This window comes from Carassius auratus, chromosome 8 (assembly GCF_003368295.1).
Source record: "Carassius auratus strain Wakin chromosome 8, ASM336829v1, whole genome shotgun sequence".
Lineage (NCBI taxonomy): Eukaryota > Metazoa > Chordata > Actinopteri > Cypriniformes > Cyprinidae > Carassius > Carassius auratus.
The window spans coordinates 8,221,295-8,246,176 of NC_039250.1; the positions used below are offsets into that span (position 1 = coordinate 8,221,295).

Here is a 24,882-nt window from a genome sequence, read left to right on the forward strand (position 1 = left end):
GCGTCAGTGCCATAAATGAAAAAAAAAAGAGAAATTCTGCATAGATGAAAAGAACAAACAAATACAAACAGAAAGAGACGCAACATTAGGAATAGTTTACACCAAAATCAGTAAAATGAGTTACATTCACATTCATGATTTTATACAACAGTTAAAGAAATTTAGACTGTATCGCCAGATACTTTATTTTTGCTCCGCCAATGAAAACAGTCAAAACAGAATTGTTGCGCACCTCTGAGCAACAAACAAATAGTGGTGTTTCTTTCTTAATGATTCATTATTTGGATTAAATCAGTAAGCTATTGACATATAAATAATCACTCTTTCGTTCTGAATGAACCAACATTTTTATGAACAAGTCAGGCAAGTAAATGATTCAATGGTTCACTCATAAAAGAGCCTGTTGTTTGTTTCCAAATGAATCTGTGTTCTTCGAATGGAAATGAATCAATGATTCACTTATTAATTGCGACCTATTGGTGTAACAATGTAACATGCATAGAGTCGCTGAAGGATCCCCACAAAGCAGGTTGAGAACTAACTGTTGTAAAAATATATGTCTTTTGAGGTTCATTTTCCACTTAAAAGAGCCTCAAAAACCAACAAAGCACTGGTGTTTTTGCCAGTCTGTTTGTAATAGGCCTAATATGCATGCTTTAAATGTAATTCAAATCTTGACCTCTTGCATTTTAGGGTAAACTATTCCTTTCAGCATAAGATTTTAAGAACTTCACAGTTTACCTGAAACAAATGACATTAAATTAAAAACTAATGAGCTACTAAATAAGCTACTGAAATGATCTGCAGGATGAACTGACTATTAAAACAGAAGAGTCGGGTCTCTTCACAACAACAAAAAGCTGTTCGACCCAAGTTCAGTTCTCGGATCTTCTCCAAGTTGGAGCCTTAAAGCTCCGTCAATCCATCTCATTGTAATTTCTGGTGAATCTGACCTATTGTGCAGAAGATAAAATCCAACACTCTTCTATCTGGCAGTAACACCAAAGGGTTATTGTGTTTTCTGCGAGACGTTCAGCTTCTCTACTGATAAAACCTTCCACCGACTGACCTGTCACAGTGAAAAATGCGCCTGTTGTGGCCCATCACTCTGAAAGCCACCACTGTGACACATATACTCTTTGAGCATCCCTGGTGATCAATAACGTGTTTACTCGTCATGTGGGAAAATCTAGTCACATCCCAGATATTACAGCAGGGGCTGGACACGCCAATAGCAACCTTGTCATGTTTAACTACGAATTATTGATTAAGCACTGAACAAAAATAACATAGGACAAGCGGCCTCTCCGTCAGATGTCTGAAGAGTTAAAAGTCTTTATTTTTATGAAAAGCTACACGTTCTTGCTAAATTTCACAGCTACAGAAGTTTGTTTTTTTCTTTTTCTTTTTTTTAGACAACAACTATCTTTTTTTTATATGTATATATAGTACATTTTTGACAATACCTGCAATGTTTTGTAATAATATTCAGAGATTTGAACAGTAGATCAAGAGAAAAACATCAGCCCATTGGGCGTTAGCACAAACACTACAAGATGGTGGGAAAACGGGGTTTGAAAGATGGATAGAAACAGAAACATGAGAAAGAAGTTGTCGTGGGAAAGTTCTTGCGTTCTGCATCGAGTGTCTCTAACACCTACAGCCACCTTTGAGCTCTTTGTTATGTTTTCTAGTTCTCACTCATTTATTCTCCTCTTTGGTTGGCCTGATCTTCATCTCGGTGAACTTCAGCGAGTACTGCCAACCCGTCCAGGATGACCACTCGATGCCGTCCGCATACGAGGTGTGCTGGCCGCGCAGGTACTGTCCGTTGAGGTTGGAGGTGTGACAGTTGCGGTACCACCAGGCGCCGTGGTAGAAGGACGCGCAGTTATTCTCAGAGTGGTCGTTGTCCTTGTCCTTAGTGGTGAATTTCATCCCGTTGTGTTTGAGCAGCGAGTCGCCTGCAGCGTCGGATCAATGCATGATGGAAAGAAAAATTTAGAAAGACAGAGGATGGGTGGAAGAGTGAGCATGTGAGAGACAGGGACAGCGAGAAAAAAGAGACAGAAACAAAAGAACAAGTGAGTCACTCAACCGCAGCGTCTTTGTTTATCAGTATCATGGAAAGTTTAGATTACTGCAGTAAAACAGGACACAGTTTCAATAAAGAGCAGAAGTTTTCTTCCAATACATACTGAGCTACCTTGCTCTACATCCTAAATCAAGTGGAACCTCAAATAATAATAATAAGTTGTAAAAAAATACACAATTACTGGATGATTTTTCCTCCGAAAAATTGATTGATAAATATTTTTTTAACTTACATTAGGGCTGAACACAATTAACCAATAAAATTGATAATAAGCAAGTGAATAAAAGCAAGCAAGTTTGTGTTGAACTTCACAGATTTCTTAAACATTTAATATTTAGTGATTATTTTAGTGGTTATTTTTCTTTTTAAAATGTAGTTAATACACTACCATTTAAAAATTTGAAGTCAGTAAACATTAATTAAATGTTGTTGTTTTTAAACTTTATATTAATGAAAGTATCCTAAACTTTGCACAAAAATATTAACCAGCAACTGTTTTAATGTGAATAATAATTAGAAATGTTAGGCAGCATATTAGAATTATTTCTGAAGGATCATATGACACTGGAGACTGGGGTAATGATCCTGAAAAATAAACTTGCTATTCCAGGAATAAATTCTATTTTAACTTATATTAAAATAGAAAAGAGTCATTTTAAATTATCCAAAATATTTCAAAATTTTACTGTTTTTTTTTACTGTGTATTTGATCAAATAAATCCTGTCTTTGTGAGCGTAAAAGACTTGCAGTGAATTTTTTTTTTTTTTTTTGCATGCACTGTACATAATGCACAGCCTACATTAGTGGATTTACATTTGCTTGTTATAGCCTTCAATTCATAAAATCCAATTGCTTAAACTAGCAATGCTAAAACTTATAGGCTCATATATCGAGCCGCAACACATCAGTTGAAAATTTCACAATCACCTTAGTATGTTCATATCTGCATACTGAGATTGCTAGCCCTGCTAGTGAATAGAGAGACAGAACCCGAAGACAGGTGCATGTTAACGTGTTGCCGCTAATGTGCCCTTATAAAGCTCTGTGATGTATGTTTCAGGGACGTAATGTAGCAGTGTGCAGCTAGGCTAATCTAATCCCAGTTTCCTGCCTCCATACCGCCTGGCTCCACTGGGCCTGGCCTTGCTGACAAGATCAGCCTTTTATTGCCAGCCTTGCAGTAAAACCCTTCTCCTGTCCACTTCCTCTGACTCTAATTCCACTCTGCTGCAATATGTATCATGATAGCCATTTTATTTGGACAAAGGAGATCCAATTGATGCTGTTATGCCATATTGTAAAATGTGTTACACATCATAAACTCCTTTTGGTTGCCTCATAGATTCATCATTGTGGTCTGGCAGATAACGAATCAGCAGAATGATGTGGTATTAAATGCCAACACCTGGACTGTGAAGGAGAGCCATTGAACAGATGCAGAGACATTGCTTGCAGAAACATGACACATGAGCTGGCTTTACCTGGTTTTTAGCATGTCTAAGAATGTCATTTATGGTCTTTGGCTGTCTCAAGCTGATTTTAAAGGATAGTTCGTCCAAAAATTTACATTCTGTCATCATTTACTCATCCTCATGTTGTTCCAAACCTGTATAACTTTTTTTTGCCAAACAAAAGTTGATATTTTAAAAGAATGTTGGTAACCAAACAGTTTCGGTTCCCATTGATTTCCATTGTATTTAGTGTCCATGAAATAGAAGTCAGTGGAAACCAAAACGGTCTAATTTGGACATACTTTGGTTGTTCTAAACCTGTATGTCTTTTAACCAAACTTGACTTGGTAACCAAACCGTTTTAATCTCCATATCAATATTAACAATATTCAAATATTTAATTTAATTAAAGTTCCATTTTAAAAAAGAAAGTCGTTCAGGTTTGGAACAACATGAAGGTCAGTAAATAATGACAGAATTTTCATTTTTGAGTGAAATAACCCTTTAAGATGAGCCTTAAGCTAGTGTAGAACATCTTGGACCAGTAATATGTTCCAACAAACTATCATGGTCCAACAACCAACCGGAACTCCTTAATCCGGAAAACTGGTCAGTTTAAACCAGGTTAGGTAAACTGGTTTAAGATGTCAATAACCATCAAAACAGACCAAGCTAATGATCTTTAGAAACTAGCTAACCATCTTGATTAAAGTAGGTCTAAAATAGGTAGGTCTTGTCAGCCTAAAACAGATATTACCTGAAAAGTTGTGTCTCAGTTCTAATTGGTTGATTGGAATGTTGTTCCAGGATCAACAAGGATGTTGATCCAGGAACCTGCTGAACTTGGTGAAATCACACTCACCCTGATAAAACACACTGGACCAGTAATATCTTATAAAGTAGCTGTGATAACCAACTTACACGTTAAACTGGTATAATGTGGTCAGTTCAGACAATCTGGTTTAGGTAGCTGGCAAACTGAAAGATACCCCAAACCACTTGAAAACCGAAACAGACCAGCCTAATATTCTCTGGAAACTAGCTAACCAGTTCAGGCTGGTTTAAAATCATTCTTCCAGAAGGGGAAGCTGCTTGAATATACAGTATGAACAAATCTCATCAAGCTGCCCCTGCAATAGTAGTATGTTGTAATATTCATAAGGTGTTACATTTCAAAGAATACCAAATCATACAAACGACACTGGGAAAAATACTCATTTGCTAGAACGAGATGATTAATCATTGCAGTAAATTGCAGATTCTGTGCAAAACAGACTTCACAATCTGTGCACCTGTGGGGGGGGGGGGGGGTAGCATGTGTCAGCATGAAGGTGCATCTCAGACTTTTATGAAATGTCTTGAGACAGACCCACTCAGGAGGGTGATACAAGTCATTAGCTATGTGCATGAATGCATAAACGCATTAATGCCGGAAAACACTGAAAGAACATCAGAGAGAAATTATACACTGCTCTACTTGGACAAGCATTGTTACAAAATAATCAAACACTCACATGCAATTTTGCTTCTTACTCTGGCCTCCCTAATGGTAGTAAAAACATTTCTGTGCACTTGCAAAACTGTCATTAGCGCGCTTTGAAGTTGGTACTGTATTAGTACTCAAAGTGTTTACAGAGATCAGGGCATCATGGGTGTAAAAACTCATCTCAGGTAATTATATCTTCCCAGAGATCCCCGCTGTGGCTGAGCGCTCTTTCTCTACCCTATCGTAAAGGCCTTTCATTAACCAGAGAGGCATTAAAGACAGCATGCTTGTGCGCTGCAAACAGCTATGATATAAAAATTCTAGCATGCAAGAAAAGGGTGTGTGAGGCACACTTTAACGCCAGAAGATGTTCTTTTATTATCTCAGTTGCAAAAAAAAAACACCAGAGTAATGCATGAAAAACAGAGGTACGGCTCATCTCATCTCCACAGGGATGCACTGTCGTATTGAAATAATGTCATATCAAATGGGTACTTCAGCATCAACACAATCGCTAAAACACTTTCCGACAGCAGCTCTGCACAGTTTAAGACGTCTGCTGAAGAAGTCACTTGGATGGTTTAGTTTAGTATGGCCTGAAATGAATGAGATTCACAGTGGTTTTGATGCCACATAAATTGACATATTTAAAAAAAAAAAACATGTCTTCAAAATTATGATGAAATCTATCTATGAAGGCCTATAAATCTTCTTACTTTTCTTTTTCATGATTTTCCTATACAACACTATTATGCATTAACTTTATACAGTAACTTATTGCCAGTTATTTTATAGTATATAACAATAGATATTATATATACAGTGGTTGCCTTACAGATCTGAAAATAATTGTTCATTTATTTATTTATTTATTTTTGCCTCCAAAACATGATTTCATTTCATAATGTTCATGAAGCATGCAGATGGTTGCTTTAAACACAACAAATACCAGATGCAGTGAGTCGAACTGTTTCTATCCACAATATTTGGTATATCCACCTTCTGCAGCAGTTACAGCAGCACATCTCTCTGGCATAGTGTCAATATATTTCCAGAGAACTTCATCAATAATGCTATCCCTTCTGCAACTCAAGCCAAATACTTCTCTTGGAATGTACAATTTATCTGTCCAATTTATTTTCCAACTCGCCCCAAATTTGCTCAGTGTGATTGAGATCTGGTTTGTTAACTGAACTATGCTGGTCAAGCAAGTTAGAGCTGGTGGAATACCTTTGACCAGTAAAGTCTAGTAAATTTACTTAACTTAATTTCCAAAAACCAACTTGGGACACTTTAAGCTGGTACAATGTAAGTTTAAACCAGATTACACTGGTTTAGCTGCTTGTCTGATCAGTTGAAATTTGTCTCAAACCACTTTATCATTAAACCCAAAATTAAAATGCCACATCAGAAAGTTTTCTCATTCCATTGTTAATATCAGATAAATGGATGCTTTGTGTTCAGAGAAAGTGCATCAGATAAAGCCAAAATATATTAAAATTCTGCTGTTTGTTGAATTTTAAGATGCCTGCCACATTCAATTGTTTCCATCTGATTCTATGGCCACATTGTGCCTTTTGCCATTGACCTTGTGACAGAATTTTTTCTTTCTAATTTCTGTGACGGGTGGACTCTGAACCTCCTCAGAGCCTTTTGTCTGACAAACCGTTATTAAAGTTGTCAAGGACATTTCACAATTTTGCCTTCTAGGAGCCACATTTTGCAAATTTTTTCCTTAAATTTGTTTTTAGCTGCTGTTTTTTTTTTTTTTTTTGCTCTTGAAAAAATGGCTGTTTGATTTCATTGTGCTCTGTTACAGCATTTTACTCAAAACCAAGTTTCATACTTGAGCTAACACAGCTCAGACGAAACATCAAAATGTGATTTAATGCTTACTGTCAGTCCAACCTACCATTCATGCACACATTAATGCTTTAAAAGACCACGCGTGCATTTAAATCCAGACAGTGGCGTAAAACTCCAAACAGGATGTAATTGATAAGACTGGGAATCAATGTGGCATGACTCCTCCAGCGGGGGATGTTTAAGACAGCCTCGCTAATTAGACGCGTGGATGCAGTATTCTCCTCTTGATTTATGTTAATAGGGGTGTTTGTTTACGTCTCCAATAATAAACCAAGTGCCTGCTTTATTGGAATGCCATAGATGTATTCTATGGCTTCATTATCCCTGCCCTTTCCAGCACACGGCGAAGGTCATGCCCGCGTCCGGCCTCAGCGAGGAGGGCAGTGCTCGGGGAAAAACACCTGAGAATAATAGAGTGCGGGACCCAATTAATGTTAAAAAGAGGCCCCGGCGACAGCGCAGGTGAAGCAGTGAGAATTGCTCATCACTTTGCCTCGGCACAGGCGATAACCTGCGGCCCCCGTTGCTTTGCGTGCCGCTGGAATATATCTGAACACCGCTGACAACAGGGCAGAAAACTTTAAATTAGTCTTGTGATCTTCATGATAGTTTCTATTCTGGGCTGATCTTTTTTGTTTTGCTGGGTGCAATTCAGGCTGCTAAGTTTGGATTTCCTCTCTGTGCTTAACATGGGCTTTGTTTTCAACACACAAACTTTGCTAACACACACAGAGACACATTTATTTTTTAGAGACACATACATGCATGTATGCACAAATATATATTTACTATCAACGAGCCACAAGATAAATATTAATGAAAACATCGATATACCATTATCAGCATAGAGATTCGTCTCTTGTAGTTTCTGAGAGAATATGCGGCGTCAGTTGATGAAAGCTCCATCATTACATTTTACTTTCACTTTCTGTATAGTGAATTAAGACGCACTTGCGCAAAGTTTGCATGTTGCTTGTGTGATATTCAATGGCTCGCTTTTATGGTTCAAACCAGAAATATTTCATACATTGTGAAGTAACCAATTTATTTTACAGTCCTGTTCCTCATGTACATACTATGTACTTATTATAGTAATTACAATAACTATGTAATAACTAGGTACTAACCCTGAACCTACCCCTAAACCTAACCCTACCACATGTAGTTACCTTGTATTACCAGGACTTTCTTTAGATAAATACACTGTAAGTACACTATAAGTACATGTAAGTACACATACTGTAAAATAAAGTGCAACCATTATTATTTTCATCTTTATTTTCATTATTTTCATTATTTCAATACCCAAGACTTCTGTCAAATACCTCCATTTGGGCTCCACAGAATAATAAATAATATATATATTTTTTGGTTTACTTGTTTTTTGTTTTTTTATTTGTTTGTTTGCCAGTGAAATAATCAATATTTATTTTTTTACACTCCGATATAAATTTTGATCATACATTTGTAATTTTCTTACTTTTTTTATTGTTACATTATCTTTTGTTTTGCAGAGACTGCTGATATTTCAGATTGATGTCCCTAAAAGGAATAAATTGCATTTTTTGTAATGAAACTGGACACAATAAATGCCAGTTAAATCATCTCTTATGCTCTAAAGTGGGTGTTCTTGGCCAGAACAATCTGTCAAAAGTCTGTCTAGGTAAGTCTACATATCAGCCAAAGAGCTTTTACCAGCGTTTACCTGAGGCTCCCCATTAAACCTGACATGAACTTTGGCTCCAGACATCAATGCAGGTCCACGATTGAGCTGCTAATGTGCAGGATTTCTTAAGAATACAGAGCTTTAAAAGCAGGACACTATGACCTATGGTTTTCTGCAAGACCTTTGCCTTTGCAATAAATGTAATAGTTTCTGGCTCCATACTGCAGGTAAGTACAGGAACTCTCAGTAAAAAGCAGAATAATGTGTGTAGCACACCTGCCGTGCCAGAGTAGTCCGCAACGCTCAGTGGGTAGCCATCCTCGTCGGGGTCAACAGAGAACAAACCCACTCCAAAAGAGCCATACTTCGCAAAGGAGGTACTGTTCTCGAAGTCCTCCAAGTCAATCCTCAGCTCGTAGTTGGCTTGAATGGTAAGTGCATGGATTCGTTTCATGCCTGAAAAAGAGATTTAGATTAAGTTAACGGAAAAATGTGCAGATGAGATTTATTTGAATGTACAGAAGGCTGAAAGAGTGTGTGTAACCAGGTTCTGCTACAGACAATAATGAAACCTCAAATTATGAGACTTGAGGAGAGGTGTGCCAACAACATGCTAAAAAACAGGCAAAACATAATCACATAGCTAAACATTTGCAACCACTCAGAACGCCCATGGCAAGTTGTGCATAGGAAACATTCCTAAAAAAATATATTGAGATCAAATAATAGAAAGTATATTAAAAAAATTACTGCTGACTATAAATAATTGGTAAAACATTATAAATGTGGATTTCATTATTATAGTTCATGCAAATATGAGTTACTCTCAGTTTGCAAGTACACCTCGTGATAAATTTCCCTTTTTAATACATATGGGCATATTGATACTAGAACATTTATTTAGACAGTAATGATAGATGTGTGTGTTCAATGAGGAAATTCAATGATTTTCTGTGGAAAAGATTAGCACACCCCTACTGTTTCCCACTTCTTTCCTATTTTATTTTTTTAGCCTGACTACGTTAGACTTCGTACTTCCGCTCAATTTCATTTAGCTTCAGTACTCAGTCTGAGATAGCGACCTATCTACCAGTTTTCCTCCGACCTCAACACAGCCGGCCAATCAAGGAACAGAGGGCAGGCTGAGAGCCATGACGTAGAGGCTAAGCGCTGAATGTAAGATCGTAGTTTAGGAAGGCGGCAAGGAAGTCAACCGGAAGTTGAAGTCATCCATGTGCCGTCATCTTGTAGCAGAACTTCAATTGCGTTAGCAAAAGTTGGGGTCGCTGTGTCCATTTCTTTTACTGTCTAAGAGTTTAAGTTAGGGAAATCGAAAACGACAGTGGACATGGAGACATGGGATGCTATTTGCAGAGTGTTTGTTTCACATTTTGAATGGAGGTGATGTTGTGGCCCTACTCGCGATAGGTTTTGGGAAAATTTTAATTTATCAACTGTTACCGATCGTCAACAAGAAACTGAGGAGGCCAAAGTCAGTGCGATAGGCAGTGCGATAACTGATTTTGTCCCACTTGGTTGCTCTAATGCAGGATCAGGTTAAATAGGCAGTGAAACTGGCTCAATGGTTTTGTTTTTCTCACAGCATACCTGTGTTTAAACAGGAAGTTCAAAGCGGCTGAGCCGGCACATAACACACATCATAACCAAACGTAATGTGATTGGCTTACTGGTAACCAATGATTTTAAACTTCAGACAAGAACCCCCCCCCCCATGTGAAAGAAAACACTTGCCCTTCCAGACTCTGTCTACTAAGCACAGCGACGTAGCAGAGTTTGATATTACCAGGCAAAATTTTTTTTTAAATTTTAATTTAAAATGTATTTTCTTTTCTTTGTTATACAAGTTTACCTATTTGTTTTTAGTTTGAAAAAAAAAATCAGTACAAATACAGAAAGGGTACTGGTAATATTTTTGCCTTTTAAGTTTACAGACATTTTCTATAAATCTAAAATACAAACAATTCAGTGTTTAATCCATAATATGTGAAAAACAACTGTGAAAAAAAATCTATAAGAAAAATATGCTGAAATATCGGTACAATACAGTTCCTGAATATTAACACTGGGCCTTATTTTTTTTTTTTTTTTTTACAGACTCTTTTTGGAGTGTTGAGGGTTCTTAAAAGTGAGAAATTGATTTATTTGTCCTATACTGTATTTCCCCTGTTTGGTGCCTTTACAGCTCAGAATCGTCTTGATAATAGTGAAACCATCAGCCAATCAGACATTTTCCCCTCAATCTTATACTTTACCTTTATTATCTAACACCTGCAGCTGGGCTTTTGTTTTCAAACTTCTTTGTCTAACATGAAAAGAACTAGCAGTGAACTTTAAGAGTCCACAACAACATTCATGTCAAAGTTTTATGGGATCCAATGCAACAGTCTGCTTCTTAAAGCACCAGGTGCACAGGGGCGGGCCTGCTAGAGACATAACGTCTCATTCTTAGCTTAGACCGGCTTGAAGGACTCTGGTCTACTTCCTGGGATCAATATCTCAATGGGAGACCCAGATTCTAGTAAGTTCTGCTCTTAATATTCCACCCAGTTTTCAGAGAGAGGAGGAGAGGCGCTTGACAGGAAACTAATGTGCTTGCCTACAAATGAATTCCCTTTGTAGCACATTCGCTGGCATGTGCGTTGCACCCCCAGGACAGAAAATCAATACAGCAGAGTTTTGCTAGGTCTAATCGTAGCTTGCTGCTGGTCTTCAGCTGTTGTGACCGCAGCACATGTTTGGGTGAGGTGTTAGGTGAATAAACTCTAGCTGCATGTTGCCAAATTTGCTAAACAGAATGTGTTGCTTAAAAAGTATCATACTGTGCCTAACAGATGTTCAACAGCCATTAGATATCTCCCGAAAAAAGGGCTACGGGCTATAACAATTATTAACATAAGCACTGACACTGAGATATTGTTTTAAAGTCCACGTGAAGCCATTCAAAACCCATTTCATTTGCATAAACTGGCAAATTCCAAAATGAAACAAGATAATCAGAGAGAAAACATGTAGGGTAGGACCTGACATTATCAATCAGGAATTGATTAGATGATGAAAAGAGGAATTCATTATGTCATCCAAAAATAAACAGTAGGAAAAATTTGCACTAAATAAATCTTACACAAGAATAAAAATAAAGTAACTGTATTAAAGTAACTTAACAAGTGTAATAATTGTAGACTATAAATAATTAAAAACATTATAAATTGTGCATTTATTATGATGAATATTTATGCAAGTATTATTTATTATGCATGTTGCTTTAGTCTTTTTATGTATAATGTTAATTAATATTTTCAATTATCTTTTATAAGTTAGCATTTTACTTTTTAGTTTAAACTTTCACATATTTTGTTATGTGATTTTGGCATTTTTATTAGCTTTTGACTTTTTTTAAATATATATATATATATATATATATATATATATATATATATATATATATTTTTTTTTTTTATAATATCAGCTTTCATTTATATTTATTAAAATTTTAGTTTCAGTTATTTTAGTACTTCAACTTAGACTCATGCATATATATGCACCTGACCATTACACTAACAGACTTGTATGACATTGCATTTCAAATACATATATTTCAATATTAATTTAGGTTCCCCTTTGCATACTGCTATAACAGCTTCCATTCTTCTGGGAAGACTTTACACATGATTTTGAAGTGTTCCTATGGGAATTTGTTGCCCATTTGTTCAGTAAAGCATTTTTTGTGGTCTGACTCTCAATCTTTGTTCCAGTTTATCCGAAAGGTGTTTGATGGAGATAAGGTCAGGGCTCTAAATGAGTCATCCAAACCTGTCTTTACACAGAAGCCAGACGTAGAAGCGTGATTTGTTACCCCACAGAACAGGTTTTCACTGCTCCAGAGTCCAGTGGCAGCATGCTTTCCACCACGCCATCCAATGCCTGGCATTGCACTTGGTGATTTAAGGGTTGCATGCAACTGAAATGCATTCCATGAAGCTCTTACTGCACAGTTTTGTGTTGATACTGAATTAGTGCCAGTGGAAATCTCAGCAATAGAATTAGCAGATCATTGGTCTTTTGCTTCATGACTGAGTTGCTGCTGTTTCTAAATGCTTCCACTTTTAAACCACTTACAATTTGTGGAATATCTAGCAGGGACAAAGTTTCACAAACGGACTTATTGCAAAGACGGCATACTATCAGTGTCATGATTGAATTCTTCCCACTCAATGAACTCTTCTTTGATCCATTTTTTTTTGTTTGTAAATGAAAACTGCATGGCTAGATGCTTGATTTTTTACAAGAGGTGTGTCCCACTTCTTTTGTCTGTAGAGGGGCTGTTGCGCTATTTTCAGTTTTGTGTTTATTTTACTATGTTTAAATGTACTCCGGTTCCCGCCTCCTTGTTAAAACCAAGGTACATACTGATCCATCAAGTGCCGCACACTTTGAGAATCTAAAGTTATAAGACAGCCCAGGTGAGAAGCGGCAGTTTATCTGCCCACCTCCAGTCCTGCAGAATAGAATAACATTTGTTCAAATGATATTGGCATAATGACAGAGATGGTTATGATGGCTGTGAATGGAGCGGGACTGGTGTGGTGCCGTTCCAGCAGCAGCCGAGCGCAACATCAGGCTCTATTAAGCACCGACACCCTTCTAATGGTCTCCGCGTTGACTAAATGGATAGGCCATTTGCACTCGAAGGTCATTTCTGTTTCGCCCCAGGGACTCAGAAATGTTACACAGTGGTGCGATATATCTGAAGAGCCGTGTTAAAGACAGAAGGCTGGCTGTGCTGTTCTTCATGTAAAAACTAATGTGCGTATGATTATCTTCACCTGGTCGGGGCTTCAAGCGGCTCCAGATAACCTGATACGAGACCCATCTTCTTGATGCATGATATGTTTAGGAACTATGTGGTTTTTTTTCATGTGTAAGAAGAAATAAACAAGGCTACTTTCATTCAAATGTTTCCTATCATCCTTGTAGTTATACTGCATGTGTGGAGCCACAAAAACAACCTAGGGCCTTTACACACAAGAAAATCAAACATTAAATTCTTTCCACGCAAATGACCAAAAAGATGTTAGCATGTCTAAAAAAATTTGAATAATTAAGCATCTCAAAAGCTGAACTTTTCACATGTTCGTCAGTTTACAACATCATTCATTTTTTCCCCTGTATTGTCTATAAAACACAGCCTTGTATTTTTTGCTGAAAGGAGTCAAAATGTCTTTTGGCTATTAGAATGAAAATTTACATATCTTCAGGCATAAAATTTTACATGTTCTGACATCAAACAGAAATCTTTGAAATGTAAGTACCGTAGTTACGTTTAAACTGTGGGTTTCCTCTAAATTTACATAATTACATTCAGGCCTTTAATTAAATCTCAAGAGACTCACTCAACCCAAGTAACAATTATTTCTTAGAGATATATCAACCAGCGAACATGCTGCCCTGAATTAGTACAAAGTACTTAGTAGGTGTAAAAGGTAGTAATCTATATGTCTATCTATCCATCCATCCATCCATCAGGACTATAAACTCTGAAACATCAAGGCTTTTAAAACTTTTAAAACTTACATTCCATACTTTTCTAATGAAAACTTACAGTTACATTAATTTCTGGGAATTTCAAGTCATTTTAATTCTACTTCCTTACATTTAAATTTGAGTTCTGTATAGTTCATAACCTTCTTTGCATCTAAACAGTAAAATTACTTGATTCACTGCTGGACTCTGGGCTTCTTAATTCCACACTTCAATTCATCTGAGGCCTCTTTAAAGGAAGCGCAATTGGTGTTGCAATTACAACTAAAGCGAGGCACTTGAGGATGTGAGGCAATAGTGAAAACGTGCTGAGCCGTGCCAGCAGAGGACAGATTTCTTTCTGACAGGCCAAAAGCTGCACTCATTTTCTCCCCATGCAACCGTCCTCTACTATTAATTTTTAATCAAGCTGCTCCATCTGTGTTACAGTGAGGGCTTTGCTGCTTGCCGCAAACCATTCTATGAGATGCGTCTCACATAGCCGTTCCCTGCGCCCTGTCAGACAAAAGCGAGAGATTCAAGAAATGAAGCAGAGAGATTGGAGTTCAGGGCAGGGGTTTCCACTTTCACACAAACACAAATGTGCACGTGACTGTGCCCTGAGGTCGCGGCACACAGGGCTTTGAACACCTGCCAGCAGAGTGACACAGCATCCGGCGCTTCTTCAGTTCTCTGCAGGATGAATCATCACACCTAACGTGCCTGTCCCTTCCCAGCGAGCCACATCAAGGCTGCTGTTTACAGGTGGGTGCTGTCGACTGCACCGATATCGATTCTGCTAATTTTCCAAAGCCTCTGTGAAATCCATTTTTGGCCTTGAGTTCAATTATATGTAAATCAAGAAAAAGGGATTTAATTACACATGATGCAGCTCTTGTTTACATGTTCAGAATAGAGAAAGTGCCTCTTGTCCCTTGAGGGATTCTGGAGGAATATGCAACGACCCTTCCACCAGATCACAGCATTAAATAAGAGACTCAATAAGGTACCAGAGCACAGTGCTTTGGAAACAGCTGAAGTAAAATGGACAAGGTGTAAAACAGAGCCGAACAGCTGTTCATATGCTATTGAAAACACATCTGTAAGTACACTTCACATCAATGAAGTTGTTTCAGCGCAATTAAAAAGAGCATATGGAGACCTGCCTCCAGAGACTGGAACGAACACAGTGCTTCTGGCAACTTGCTGAACACATAGAAGCTACAGAACCGGGAGACCTGCTTTATATCATTGGCCATTCATACATTCCTGACCAATCCAATTAAAGATGCTGATAATGAGCTCTGCACCATTAAAGAAGGGTAATTTTTCTATGACTGCTGTGATACATATCTATGATACACCATTTTGCATTTAATTTCACAGATTTTTTTTATTATGGAATTCACAAAAGCACAAATCTGGTTAAGTGTCAATTCTGTACCTTTAATAAAATGTTAACTTTTTATCACTATTATTTTTCTTTAATTTCTTTTATACAACAGTTAATTAACCAAGGCATTAGGGGTGTAACAGTACATGTATTCATCCCGAAACGTCACGATATGGATGTCATGGTTTGGTTCATGTAGTTAGACGACGAATACAGTCAGTCATAGTCAATCAATCCAAATCCAATGCAATGCTAACCATCACGACAGGAAAAGAGACGATCTACACACCAAACCAAAACAAGAACGTTGAGTTCAGATGGCATGCCGGTGTACTGATGAAACATGCTACCTATCAGATTGTGCTACCAGAAATATATTTGTATTGTTTTAAGGGTAAGTTTAGCGTAAGGGTGCATATGGATGGGTAGATTTAGAGTAGGGTACACTGTAACGGTAAACTATTTTACAGTAAGTTACTGGCATCCAGCTGACAGTAAGTTACTGTAAAATTTACAGCAACCCTTTTACAGTGTAAGGTATGGACATTAAAAAAAGCCTCAAACCACATTAATAAGATGCTGGTAGCACAATCTGATAGGTAGCATTTTTTGGTATCACAAATCGCCAGAACACCAGCTATAAATCGGAACTGATTTTTGGTTTTATTTTGGCCAATCTCCGTTCCAGAATTCCACACAAACTGCATTGCAATCATTTCTCAAAATGTAATTTTTGTGGAATTTTTATGAGGTCTGTAAAGAGGAGAAAATACTGTATCAGTCAGATCAAGCTCACTGTTCGCGATGCTCCAAAATTAAGGAAGACAAATGTGGGGATTTATATAAATGTATATTTGGGAGGAACTGACCATCTTCAGATATATTTCAATGGCATTTTCTTTTCATCTTACCGCCATTTAATGCATATTAAAGTAGTGTTTATTAGCACAACTGTTTTGTTTACAGCAGTAACCAAGGAAACGCTGTATCGCTGCTGTTCCATAAGTGCCACATGCTGTCAGAGAATGAATCTGCATTTTCATTCAGTCCATGTGCTGTTTTTGTTTTGTGTAAGTGTCTTATGTAGCATAATTTCACAAATCTAAAGTCAGACGATTCTGTTTTTGCTTGAAATAAATTTTAAACTTGAAATTATACAATCTAATCCAATTTAAAAACAACTGCTCATGTAACATGCATCTAGCACTACTGTCTTTTCAAAACAGATGAAAAAAAAAAGAAAATTATGTTGTACCGAACTCGTGACCCCAAAACTGAGGTACATACTGGACCGTGATTTCTGTGTACTGTTACACCTGTACAAGACGTTGATATTATGTTAAGTAACCTATCTTTGAGAAACTAAATTGCAATTTTTTGTAATTTTTTGCTCTGCAAACATAAGACAAACTCTGATTTATACTGACCCTCACACTACACCGTCTGGTACATGTCACCCTGGACCATATTTCCCATGTTCCATTTCACTATTCACACTTTCACCTGTAGCCAATCACACACACAATAAAAACGAGGCTCTAAACACAGTTCAGGGCAGAGTAATGTAAGCACATATCACTATCCTAGCTTCAGTTACTTTACAGAGCCTGCTCTAGGTTTCTTAGTCTAGTCATATTCTTGCCTTGCCTGCTTTCCTGTGATCAGATTCGTGCCTGTGTATTTTGGATTACCCTCTCGTCTTGCAGTTCTGACTCTGTTTGCCTCTGCCTGGACTTTTGACATGTACCTGGATTATATCTCTTTGTTTTGCCCTGTTGGATTACGTTCGCCATTGATTGACCCACACATGTTTACTGGACTACTCTTTTGTCTTACCCTCGATATACCCGTGTGCCATTGTCTGACCCTAGCCTGTTTAAAGCTTTGCAAATGGATCCACATGCCTCTCGAACTGTTCACTGCATAACAGTATAGCTCTAGAAAAGCAAATCTAATAATCATATATAACTGGCTTATAATGCTGTAAAGCTGTAAATCTATGCATATGCTTCATAAGAACTTTGGTTTTTGACTTGAATCTGTGTCTCCAGCTTGAGCACAAGAGCACACATACTGAACCAGCACCATGAATTTGAAATTAATTCATTCTAATATAATATGTGCCAACAGAGCATGTTTGAACTGGCACTGACAAAAATGAAGCTGAACAAGACTGTCATCGGATCCAGCGTGATACACATTCTTTATTCATGTAGGGACTGTCACAACAAATACCATTTCACGTGTCACTAAGGTAAAAACTTAATTTGTGTGCTGGGATACAGTGGCACACACAAGCAGCCATCTCACTCATCTATACATAGGGAAAACTAAATAAATCAGAATGTTTTAAATAATACATTCAGACTCCAAGAGTCTTTATAGCTGAGATCAGAACAGCAGTTTGACTTTTCTCCTGCATTTTACTGCTGGTCGCACAAAGGCTCAGTTTCAAAAATTAAAATTTGGTCATCATTTGCACACTCATGTCATTCCAAACCTGTATGATTTGCTTTTTGAGGATTGGAAACCTTGCTTAATTTAAACGGATATAAATTTCTGTCATAATTTACTCATCCTTAAGTTGTCATAAATCTGTAGTTTATTTCTTTTGTTGACCACAAAGAAGAATATTTGAAGAATGACTTTGACAGCATGGAAAAAAGAAAAAACACTATGTCGAAGTCAATGGCTACCATTTGGTTTCCATCATTCTTCAAAATATCTTCTTTTGTGTTGAACAAAAAATTTTAAATCATAAATTTTTAATAAGGGTGAATAAATTCTATATACGTATATATATATATATATATATAGTTCTAGACTATTTTAAATATTGTGCACTATATGGACTACATTTATGATACTTCGATGATGCATTTATAATGCTTTTGGTTACTTTTTGAAGCCAGAAAGCTTCATTATGTATTTATTAACTGAATGGAAATGAGTAACTAGCACAGTATTCAAACTTTCTTTTATTAATGTACTCTTAGAAGTCACACAAGTGTGCAACAACATGAGAGTGAGTAAATGAACAGAGAATATTAATTTTTGCCTGAACTATCCTCTAGTTCCCCATCGTGGTGTATGCTGTTTTAATAAGATAAGAAGGCCAGGTCTGTTCCCCACATTCATCTATGAATTTATGAGGTATTAATGGCCTTTTGGTTAACAGTGTGAAATTAGCTGGAGTGTTTTCACTGATAGCATCACTTTGCGTTGCCATCAGCCGAAATCTTATCAGGGATATCAGCATCCTATCTGTGTGCTGACCCGGTTTCATGTCTACAGCTCGCCGCCTGCCTATTCCTCTGAAACGCTTCACAAAACACACATTACAGTTCATTACCAGTTCAGGTTTGGCTAAATGAATGGATGCCATGGGACAGAAAAATATGTAGAGCATCCTGAAGGTTACAGAGACTAGAAAAATAATACTCATTGAAAAATAGCTCCCGTTAGGAATCTGAAGCATTCAGTGGAGCACTGCTATTTAACGTGCCACATTATGGATTTTTTTTTAATTACCTTTCATGCAGTGTGTAACACAGCTCTCTGTGAATGAAAACATTCTGCAAAGTTTTAAATCTGAAAGTGCACCGTGTATAAATGTATTGTCTCTCAAAAGAAAGAATAGACTCTGAATCATTGAAACAAGTCATTTTTTAAATGAATCCCAATCTATATCATGTTGACCTCAACGTGAAACATTAGGACATCGCCTGCACACCTGGTCTTCTTGTTAGTCTGAATGAAAATGCAATTTCATTCTTTGCCACTAGGTGCTGCTTTTGGAGCAGTAAAAATAGCTTCTTTAACGCTTTATAGCATCCTTGCAAAATGAAATGAAATTAAATGAAATTAAAAAGCATATCACTGATTTATAATAGAGAGTCATTATATAGATCAGTGGTACTGATCCCTAACTTCTGAATGGTAGTGTATAGATATTACATATTTTTTTAACAAAATTATTTTATAATACAATACAATGCATGTAAAAATTTTAGCTTAATAACTATTTTTTAATGTTATACATTTTGTTGAATAAAATAATATTTTTTCTATACAAATAAAATAATATAAATAAATGCCACTTGGTTAGTTTTTTTTTTTGTTATACAATGCAATGGCATTCAGACATTTATAAGTGCAGATAAAATGTCCAAATACTTTATGGGGTCACTGTACACTCTTAAAAATAAAGGTTCCAAATCCATTTGGGGTTCCAAAAGAACATTTCAGTGAGCAGATCTTAAAAAGAACCATTTTTCCCAAAGTGGATATTAAATACTCTAAATAACCTTTTCCAATATAATGAACCTTTTGTGCAGCTGACAAGTTAAGAGTTTCTACATGGAACCACTGACAGCAGTAAAGTATGCAACCAATCCTGTCACAAAAGTTCTGTCATGATCTTCTTATCAACATAACTGCTTCATACTAGGCGATACTTTTCTGGTGTTGATGAAGTGATGTTTCCGGATAGGTCTGTGCAGGTAAAATAAACACGGTTGGAAAACACTGTGAAAATATGCAACGATAACACAGGCGTGCATGCTTGGGGAAGCATTACAGTGTCTGTCATCACTTTTTCTTTTCCAAGAGGAAAACACTGGGATTGATAACATTTATAATGGATTAGGGTGTTTAAAAGCGAAGCCGAAAGCTGTGATAGCATCTCATTCCCATAGAAGGAAGAAGAAAGATAGAGAAATAGAAAATAATGTAGAAAGGCAAGGACGGGAGGAGAAGAAGATCAGAGGAGTTTTCAATTTTAGCTTGCATCTCCCCCATAAAATTCAGGGCCATCCGTGCATGGCCAGCGAGTGCCGCGTGGTTAATCCACGGTGCGAGATAAGTAGTCGGTCTAAAACAATCCAAATGGCGATTAATGGAACGCTTTGTGGATGCTGAGCAAGTCCATGTTTTATTCAGAGCCTCTTGAGAGCTATACTCACAGATAAATCACAGATAAAGACTCAATATAAAAGCCAATATTTTCATAGCGCCAAACAAGTCAGTGGGGACCATGTTGATTCGAAATCCATCTATTTCCCTGCTTAGATTCAGTCTATAGACACATTGCAGCACTCCATCGAAAGGGACGATGGATGTGTCTTGAAAGATCTACCCTATGTATTTTGTCTGTCCGTTATTTTTATATCTCTGAGTCATCCGGGATTTCACCTACAGACCAAGACGACGATTGCTGGATGTGGACACAACGCTGTTCTCTATTACCTTACATGAGATGTATGAAAATACACAGAGATCTCACGGAGGAAACCTGACCTGTGTAGAAGACTAAATTTTAACTGGAAGACAAAATCCATCATGAGAGAATTGCATTGTTAAAACAGGTATCACAACAGCTAACTAAAATAATAATAATAAAAAAAAACAGTGTCTTACTCAGTATTTTTGTTTTGTTTTCCAGTAAAAATTATCTAGAAATCCTTAAAACAAGATCAGTGTACTTGAAAAGCAAAACTGCTTATTAAGACTTGTTTTCAGAGAAAGTAAATCAGTGAATAATTTAAAATGTTTTAAGCATAAATATCACTAGTTTATTAGATTTACACTCTTAAAAGTAAAGGTGCTTCACGATGCAATAGACCTTTCTTTTTCTTCTTCTTTTTTCTGTATGGTTCCAAAAAGAACCTTTATCATCTGAAGAACCTTTCTGTTTCACAAAAGGTTCTTTGTGGTGAAAGAAGGTTCTTCAGATTATAAAAAGGTAAGAAAGAGATGGTTCTTTAAAGAACCTTTGACTGAATGGTTCTTTATTGAACCAAAAATGCTTCTGTGTCATTGCTGTGGAGAACCTTTAGGGCACCTTTATTTTTAAGAGTGTATGCTTAAAACCTGAAAAAAACCCCAATGGGATAGAAAAAATAAACTTCGTTAACTTTTCCACAAATACTGTTGTCCAACCTGATTCTTTTTCGTAAATTAGTTTTTTGATTGTTCATTTCATAAGTTGACTCACCTATTCATATGAGTCATCCTTTAATATTTCTGGAACTTAATTTTTCATCTTCAAAACAAATATTTATAATAAATAAGTATACTTATAAATATTTAAAAATGTAATGTTTTACTTTATTTAATAAATATTGATACTTTTTATGTATTAATATTCTAGTTATATAAAAATGGTGTTTCTATACATATTTTTATAATATAGTGAGTTTTCTTTTTAGGTTGGACAGGATGCCAGTACACAGTACTTGAACCTCCAACTTTAACTTTCTGAATACATAATGAAAGTGCACTTAAGGTGAATGTAAGTCTTGACTGCTAATTCTCACCTCCACCCACGTTACAGGCTGCACTGACTAAATCAGAGCTTGACTAAAACTTTTTAAAAGCCACAACATTTGTTAATAACTCAGTCCAGCTAACTACTTTTCAACAGAGTAGCTTCACTATAGACTGTTTTTGCTCTCATCAATAAGCCACCTTAAACACAATTCTACCACTTATAGCACCTTGCCGAGTCTTGTGTTCATTAGAAGATCAACAAAAATATCACACTTCTCTCGGCTTGTGAGAGGTAAAGGTTTCTCTCCCGCAGCTGTGATCGAACACACTACAGCATCAGCTGCACTTTAGACTGGTTAAAAATGTATTCTGAATTAACACTTTCTGACAGAAACATCTCGCTTGAGCATCTGTACAATAGAGAGTCACAGTATCGACTCGTGTTCTTTGAAATCCTCTGCTTTTTAAATATTGAGGAGGTCACTGTAGTGGATTCTTCCATCTTGTGGAAGTAAACAATAATAGTGTGATTCAGAAAGGAGAGCTTACACACACACAGAGAGAGAGAGAGAGAGAGAGACAAAGAGAGAGAGTAAAAAAACAGGACCAAGTAGAGACAAGCGACGAAAGGAAAATATGTTTGTCAGCAGTATCTCGGCCATACATCTTGGCGTAACATCCAGGGGGTTTTGGGGGTGTAATAGCAGGATACGGATTGGAAATGAGCGAGTGAGAGAACAAACCATGAATTTCAAAAAGACTCGAGGAGGTGAGGATCCGAAGAAAGAGAGAGAAAACCAGCAGAGCCTTGGTGTAGCTTAAATAGAGTTGGAAATAACTCAAATTAGCAAGAATATTTTGTTGTTGTTGCTTTGTTTGGGGCTTTCTTTTAAGAAAAAGTCATTATTTCATCTGTTCAAAAAAAAGGGTTAATCTTAATTTTGTCAACGAAAATGGTGTTAAACTAGTTTAGACATAAATATACATTATGAAAAATGAGATGCTTTTAATTAAAACATACTTTAGATGAAACTATGACTAAAAATAACACTTAATAGTGCTGTCAAACTATGAGGGGGCCTACAAGCCATAATTCACTCTGGCACTCTCACACACTTACATTATCCATTCACATACATGCATTTCTACTCACACACACACATACAGTCTCCATTCACATACTGTACATACATTTCTACTCTCTCTCACACACATACATTCTCCTTTCACATGCATGCATTTCTGCTTTCACAGACATACATTCTCCTTTCACATACATGCATTTCTGCTTTCACACACATACATTCTCCTTTCACATACATACAATTCTACCTTTTTTGCTATCCATCACTTTCTGTTTAAGCAGGAAGTCACTCTCAGACCAGAAAATACAGGTGCAAGACTTGCTCAGCTGTTTCTTACAATTTTACAACGATGCTGTTCAAAGTCATCCTGTTTTCTTTTCAAGTACATATTTTAAGTTTGTGTGTGTGTGTGTGTGTGTTTGCAAAATATGATTGCATGAACAATATTATTGAAGAAGGAAAATCTAGACAAAAATAATATACACTACCTTTTAAAATACTGGGGTCAATAAGATTTAATTTTCATTTGATTTATTTAATACTATTATCCCCATTGTTTTAATTTATTAATTTTTTACTGTTTTCAATGTTATAAAAAAACATTATGGTGCTTAATATTTTGTGGAAACTGATGCATTTTTTCAGGAATTGTTGGTTAATATTTGAAACAGAAATCTTCTGTAAAATTATAAATATATTTACTGCCAATTTTGATAAATTTGCATAAATAAAAGTATAAATTTTATAATAAAACCTTTAAATGGTAGTGTACATATGTTTGATTAAATATTCAATTAACTGAAATGCCATTTTGGTCAAATTGACTAAAATAAATTAATTTGACATGATTAAGTATTTACAAAATGTAAAAGATATTCACTAAAATAGAAAAACTAACTAAATCAAAAATGTGTAAAAATAAAAACTGGCCAGAATATTCACCTAAAAAAATCTATTATTTTGTGTTCCACAGAACAAAGTAAGTCAACTTCAGATTAGGGTTAAGTAAATGATGACAGAATTCTCTTTTTAAATATATTGGATGCATATGACAGACTGACAATAAACCAGACCAGGTGGCCAAAAGCAGACTTCACAGGCTCCTATCACAGCGTGGCTAATTTTTGAAGCGGCTCAGGCTATTAGAATGCATAGCAGTCTATTAATGGAGATTCTGTGTTGAGTAATGAGTACAGAGACGGGAGAAACACCCAGGAGAGGCGGCCATCTTTTTAACCCACTTTTTAAAATTCACTCGGCCAGACGTGGGGAGCCTGCATGGAGCCCACATTCAGCGGTGAGAAAATGCCTGTCTAAGCTTAATGAAATCAGCAGGACTTCAACATCTGAATAAGAAAACAAACCAGGAAGCAAGAAAGCTGAGATTTAAGGGGGATTACGATATTCCGACAGTCAGCAATTCATTGAGAAAGGCGAGGGAAAACCGAAAAACCAAAAAACAACTTTTTTCTCTCGTGACCAGCACGAGCGCCTGAGGCACAGTCAGTTTATGCATGTGTAGAAAATGGAAGTTACAGTCGTATTTCAAGCTTTAAGAACTAAAAGCCACCGGCAAGCTTTTCTGAGTTGTTCTGCTGGTAACTAAGTCACTTCACTTCAACAGCATCCATCCACCCTCGCTTTCTTCACTTACGAGACGCGCTCATGCTGTTTACATGCTCCACCACAAAAAAGGAGAATGTAATGGGTCAAAAAGCCCTCGAGATAACATCTTCATTTATCGCAAGCTGCAGCAAGAGTGCATTTCTGTAAATAAATTGCAAATGCACATGACAGTGAAGTTGACTGAGGAATGATTTTTTTATGCTTTCACAGCCGATGATTCAACAAGTACAAAAGTCTTTTTCACTGCCTCTGTTAAAGAAGCAGATAAAAACAAAATACAGCTAGATATTTTTTTTTCTTGACCATGACAAGGCAAGCCAATACAGTGGCTAAAAAACAAGATTCTTTTTCTAATGGTCCATGTGAGACAATAGTTTAGCCCTAACAAAAAATGTAAAAAATAAA

General features: G+C 36.6%; 1 protein-coding gene across 1 annotated transcript in view; it reads right to left on the reverse strand.

Annotated features, from left to right (window-relative positions):
- fibcd1a (fibrinogen C domain containing 1a) overlaps positions 1 to 24,882 on the reverse strand; it is a 95,545-nt gene continuing 70,663 nt past the window's right edge. Inside the window, exons 7-8 of the mRNA XM_026269503.1 lie at positions 8,842 to 9,021; positions 1 to 1,964 (exon numbers count right to left, since the gene is read on the reverse strand). Of these exons, the coding sequence (XP_026125288.1) occupies positions 1,702 to 1,964; positions 8,842 to 9,021 (443 nt within the window). The 3' untranslated portion in view covers positions 1 to 1,701. The remainder of the gene's footprint in view (positions 1,965 to 8,841; positions 9,022 to 24,882) is intronic.